Source organism: Muntiacus reevesi, chromosome X (genome assembly GCF_963930625.1).
Source record: "Muntiacus reevesi chromosome X, mMunRee1.1, whole genome shotgun sequence".
In the NCBI taxonomy this organism is placed as follows: Eukaryota; Metazoa; Chordata; class Mammalia; order Artiodactyla; family Cervidae; genus Muntiacus; species Muntiacus reevesi.
Window position 1 is genome coordinate 59,062,881 of NC_089271.1, and position 6,000 is coordinate 59,068,880.

The 6,000-nt window shown below is 36.1% G+C and overlaps 1 protein-coding gene across 7 annotated transcripts in view; it reads right to left on the reverse strand.

Annotated features, from left to right (window-relative positions):
* OPHN1 (oligophrenin 1) overlaps positions 1–6,000 on the reverse strand; it is a 734,952-nt gene that overhangs the window by 407,142 nt on the left and 321,810 nt on the right. For all 7 annotated transcript variants that reach the window (XM_065915121.1, XM_065915123.1, XM_065915118.1 and 4 more), the window contains one exon: positions 5,609–5,683. In XM_065915121.1, coding sequence (XP_065771193.1) covers positions 5,609–5,683 — 75 coding nt within the window. The remainder of the gene's footprint in view (positions 1–5,608; positions 5,684–6,000) is intronic.

Genomic DNA, 6,000 nt, shown 5'->3' on the forward strand with positions numbered 1-6,000 from the left:
TAAACTATAGCTGCTGCTAGACTCTAAGCTCTGTGAGGAAAGGAATTTTTGTCTGCCTTGTTGTCTGTTATGTACTGACCATCTAATATAATGCTTAGCACATAGGAGGCAAAGAAGATGGACCTCTTCTAGAAGCTGCAAAAGGTAAGGAAACAGATTCTCTTCCAGAGCCTCCAGAAGGAATGTAATTCTGCCAATATCTTGATTTTAACTCCATAAGACTGACTGTAAACCTTTGACATCCTAAACTTTAAGAGAACAAATTGTGTTATCTTAAGCCACTATGTTTGTGGCAATCTGTTAGAGCAGCCATAGGACACTAATGTGAAGAATTTCCTGGTTGCTTTTTCATGACAAGATAAGTGACAGAATGTCCCTATATCAGAAACCCAGCACCATGGAGTAATTTGGGTGAGGGGTTTGCTAGATTCATATGTCAGCTTTCATTTATTTTTTGTAACTTAAGATATCTATGAAACAAAAATTCTTGTCCCATCTTTCACATATTAACAGGAATCCCCAATAAATGGCAATATATTGATTGGAAACTAAAGACCAATTTGACAACAGCTATTCAGATCTTGAGAAAACAATAGAAAAAATGCTCAGTCTACTAATTATACTTCTAAAAGTTTCTTAAGTCAGTTCAAAACTAAAGAAAAATAGAAAATAATTTTAAGGACAACATTACATATAGATGATAAATTATTTCAGCCTCCAGTAGCATTGGTTCAAATCAAGTATGATCTGAAAATAATCAATGTATCTAGGTTAGTAAGTATAGTCATGGTTACATGATTAATGTTTTGAACCTACATGAATTTTTAAAATATATTCACGCAAGATCTAAGATCTGAACTTAGGAATAAAAGTATTTTGATATATATTGAAAGCTAAAGCTCCCCATTATACTAGAGTATAATAAAGATTATTACCATATAGAATGCTTTTAAAGATTAATGCACAAAGTTCTGCAACTCCTGAAGTGGAATGTGACATGATTTTATTTTATTTTCAAGTGGACTTCTTGCTCCTTCAGCCAAACAGCTCATGTAATTCAAAGCTACTTCTGTTTAATATGTACTTATTATCTGTGTAAGTATATGTGAGCTTAATACTAAAATTAACTTTTCAGATGTTGACTACTTTGCATTAAGTATGGAAATAAAAATGTCTATTGTCATGCATGTATGCACATTTCTAACTCTCTCTATATGATTATATTAGGTGCTATCCACTTGGTTTCTGAAAATAAAATGTATTTTCTTCTAATAGCATGAATGTGAAAGGAGAAATTTAAATACCTAAATAAGTAATATCTTAGTGATTAGTTACTTCACTCACCATGCCAACTTCTCTTCTGCTTAGCTCAGTAGTCCTCTGGCATTGTAACAGTATTATAGGAACAATGCTTTTCTGTGTGTGATTTCCACAGTTCAGTTCAGTTCATTCTCTGTCATGTCTGACTCTTTGCAACCCCAAGGACTGCAGCATGCCAGGCCTCCCTGTCCATCACCAACTCCCAGAGTTTAGCCAAATTCATGTCCACTGAGTCAGTGATATCATCCAACCATCTCATCCTCTGTTGTCCCCTTCTCCTCCTGCCTTCAATCTTTCCCAGCATCAGGGTCTTTTCAAATGAGTCAGTTCTTCACATCGGGTGGCCAAAGTACTGGAGTTTCAGGTTCAACATCAGTTCTTCCAGTGAACACTCAGGACTGACTGGCTGGATCTCCTTGCAGTCCAAGGGACTCTCAAGAGTCTTCTCCAATACCACAGTTCAAAAGCATCAATTCTTCATTGTTCAGCTTTCTTTACAGTCCAACTCTCACATCCATACATGACTACTGAAAAAACCATAGCCTTGGCTAGATGGACCTTTGTTGGCAATGGTTTCCTAGCCAGGTTCAATTTCATCAAAGACTTCAGTTAATATATCCAGTCTCTTCACTCTCTATGCCTCATTCCCCCTATCTACTCCCATCATTGTCAAACACTTAGTCTCTGAAGCACAACATGATTTCAGAGCTTCATTGAAGGAACAGTTACTGAGTGAACACAGTGGACTAGGTACATGGCATTATCAAGAGCATAATTTTGATTATCAAGATTATAATGATAGCAGTAGGCATTATCATTGATAAGATGCCTATGACTTGGTAAAGGGTGAAAAAGCAGAACTGTTAGATGAGGTACAAGCTATCTCAGAGGTAAGCAAATTAGTTTCTCTGTAACCAAGTTAGTTTCTGATGGATCTAATGCAAGTGTAGACTCTATTCCTCACAGTTTGTAGGATCTATTAATGTAGGGTATCATGCAACAATCTAAAGTAGGGGAGAGATGTGAATAGTCAAACAACAAACCGACTGAAAAATAATTATTAATTGTGGATATATCCCTTTTGATTGTTACATTTTATATGCCAAAAAGACAGATTTTCAGGTACAGGAAGTATGAAAGGCTCTAGTAAACAACAGAAGAAAGCCTACAGTTAAGTGTTATAGGAGATGTCATAGAAGGTAGTCTACAGTATACAGATTTAGGGGTAAAAAAATAGCTGGAAAAGAGCATGAGACATAAAGAAAAAATTAAGGACAAGCTATCATGCTGGTAAAAGAAAATGAATGCTTTTCTTCCTGGATAAATTATGGTGAGCCTACATGAAGCCAGGGCAGCCAATTCATAGTGGTGTGGGAAAAGATCAGGATAGGTCAAAAGAAGCAGGGAAATTGAGTATCCCAGTGAGAATCTCCAGAAGACATAATATGAGAGAAGCTTTGAAGGGAGGTCTCCATACATAAGTATAGATTATGTGCTAGCTGAGTCTTCTCCATAGAATGTAAGTCCCACAAAGATAGGAAATACAAGGAGGGTGTTCAATGTTTAATCTATATCCCTGAGTGTAATGCCTGGCCCTTTGTAGGTACTCAAATATTTGCTAAAATTAATGAATAAATGAATTAGGATCATCACCAGATCTAGAATTACTTAGATAATGGGCCAGGGATCAAGGTTTACCAGTTTTATGCATACATAAGTAAATTAACACTATTTTACATTATATTTATAAATATTTATATTCAGAACTTCTTTGTCTATTTTTTAGATATTCCTATTTGGAGGTTGATGTGCACAGATGCACTATACCAAATGAGTTGTACTGTCATGTGTGGTTTGAATGAACCATTTCAGTCCTATTGAACCCTATAACAGAATCAGAAGGATGAGTAGTATGACATTTTGTTTTAGCTTATTATACATCAGGTAGAAGAATGTAGTGATACTGGAAATAGAATTCCAAATAATTTATGAGACTAAATAATTTTTCAGAGACTAAATGGACACTTCATGGCATCCTGGGCCATGCTGTCAATTGTTTTATATATGAAGTGTCCTTTAGCTTATAAAATGAAATGTCAATTGGCCAGGAAAACAGAACATCCATTTTTAAAAGTCAACAGTGTAAAGTGATAAACAAAGAAATATATTGAGGCATCAGTTATGTAATCTGCAATGCAAAATCTACATTACTGTTATTACTGGATGCTATAGTACCCTCAAGTGCTAACAGTTTGAGATATCAGGTCTGTAAGGTTGTGGAAGTTTGCTATGCACCACAGAAAAGACTAAAAATGTATGCTTTATCCAAACTGCAACTTTCCACACTCAACTTATTCCATGAAACTTTATGAGAACTGAACTTACCAGACAATTCATCACCATTCACAAAAGGAAGAAGAGCAGGTTTGCAGGAAGACATAAAAAATGAGTTTAGCTTTGGGCATGTAAATCATATGTACCTGTGGAATATCTATGTACAGAGATCTTATGCAAAAATTCCAGTACTGATTTCCTCAGTCTTTGGGGATTACTGTCTCAGTCATGATCAGTTTTATCCATTCACCAGAGTGTGTTACACAGATATGATCATTCTAGTGTGTTGCTGTTGTTTAGTTACTAAGTCATGTCTGACTCTTTTGTGACCCCATGGACTGTAGCCCTCCAGCTTCCTCTTTCCATGGGATTTCCTACACAAGAATATTGAAGTGGGTTGTCATTTCCTTCTCTAGGGGATCTTTCTGATCCAGGGATCAAACCCGCATCTCCTGCTTTGACAGGTGGATTCTTCACCACCGAGTCACTAGGGAAGCCCAATGTGTGCCATGACCTAAATATGTTTGAAAAGCACAGGTCCAGTGGGAAACTGGATCCATTAGTTTAGAACTCATGATATGATGTCTGGATTAGTGATTTTGGTGTGTTGACATCACAGAGATGCTAGTAAAAACCAAAGAGAGTTGAAGTAACTAGAACCAGACTTTCTTTCCTGTGGTAACAATTAGAATCTGGGACACAATATATGAAATAGCTCCTTGTAGTACTTGAACAATACACAGTATAGAACCCTGAAACAGGGGGAAAAGCAAGATAAGCCTTACCATTACCAGTTTGCTACCTGAAAACGTTTTCTGGATGGTAGCATGGGGAGTGAGAGCTCAAGCTGAGTATGGACGTCTTGCTCAGTTGAAGAGACAAAGATCAGATGTCAGAAAGGTGAGTAAACTAGAAGATCAGAGTAAACTTTGCAGGTCAGAGTACCAGAGAAGAGGGATTTATGTAGAAAAAGAACTGAAAAACCCTTAGCTGTGGGTCCACTTGAGTATGTCACTGAATACAAAACCATGAGTGCCTAGGATGAAAATTCATGAGGCTAGACAAAGAAATACCAAGAAGTTTTATTCTGAAGAATACCCAGAACTCACACAGAGCTGGCAACTGTTACAGTTTCAACCACTAAAAATGAAAAGACAAAAGAAACCAGAACTTAGCTGTAAGGCTAAACTAGCCAGGAAAGAATATTTTATATCTGTCCTAATAAGATTAAAAATAATCTTCAAATGAAGCAAGCTGATACACAAATAACTGACTACAAAACAAAATTCAACACACTAAAAAAGAAATCACCAAAACTGCAACACTCAAGTCACGATGTACAGAATGTAACAAAATTTATCAGACTTATGTAAAAAAAAAAAAAGAAAAGTATGATCCATAGCTAGGATAAAAATCTAATCATTAGGAAAACATGTAGAAGAAGTGAAAGGGGGCAAAGATAGAAGGCTGGGAAATACCCAGACAAGATTTAAAAGATAAGAAGAAAAAGGACCTGACAAAAGTCACTTGAAAGGAATAATACATGATGTTAGAAGAATTAAGAGACTGTTGAATCATAAACATCATGTAGAGATAACGTTTCAAAAGGAGGGAGCAGTCAATAAGAATATCAAGTAAGATAGAAACTGAAAAGATTTCATTGAATTTCACAAGAATATACCTTCTATGCCTGACCAGAGTAGTTCCAATGGAGAGGTTGGGGTAGAATCCAGATTTGAGAAGGAGTAATGCTAATCATTGTTTCAAGGAAAGGTGTCTCAGACTCAGCATAGGCAAGTAAGTGTACATTTTATATTTAAAAATATATTCTACAACCTTTATCAATGTCTCCTTTCTCTTATAGTCACATTTCTTTCTAATATACAAACAACTCCCCAAAAGAATTATGAAATTTAAATTGTTACCAACAACAACAACAAAAAAAAATTGTTACCAAAAAAGGCATTCAGCAGCTTCTGAACCTGAATATTGCTGCCCACGGTACGGTACAATCCCTCTGTCTTGATTCCTAGAGAAAGAAAACCAGGTCAGTTTTATTAATATAGCTAGAACTTTCATCTCCCTTAAGGTAGAGAAAGTGGATACTTACACAATGGACTCAGTTCAAACAAGAAAGGATCTCCCTACTGTCTCCAATCTCTCCAGCCCTCCTCCACAATAGGGGAACAGTCCTGAAACATCTCTGCAAATTATTCTTTCCATACTTTCATTTGGATTGTACCAAGCCCTCAATAACATGACTAGAAAAGAACACATTCTATAGTAAATAGAAAAAAAAATGTTTATGTGAGTAGCAGCGGATAACAGAGAACAGTGTCGTCATTT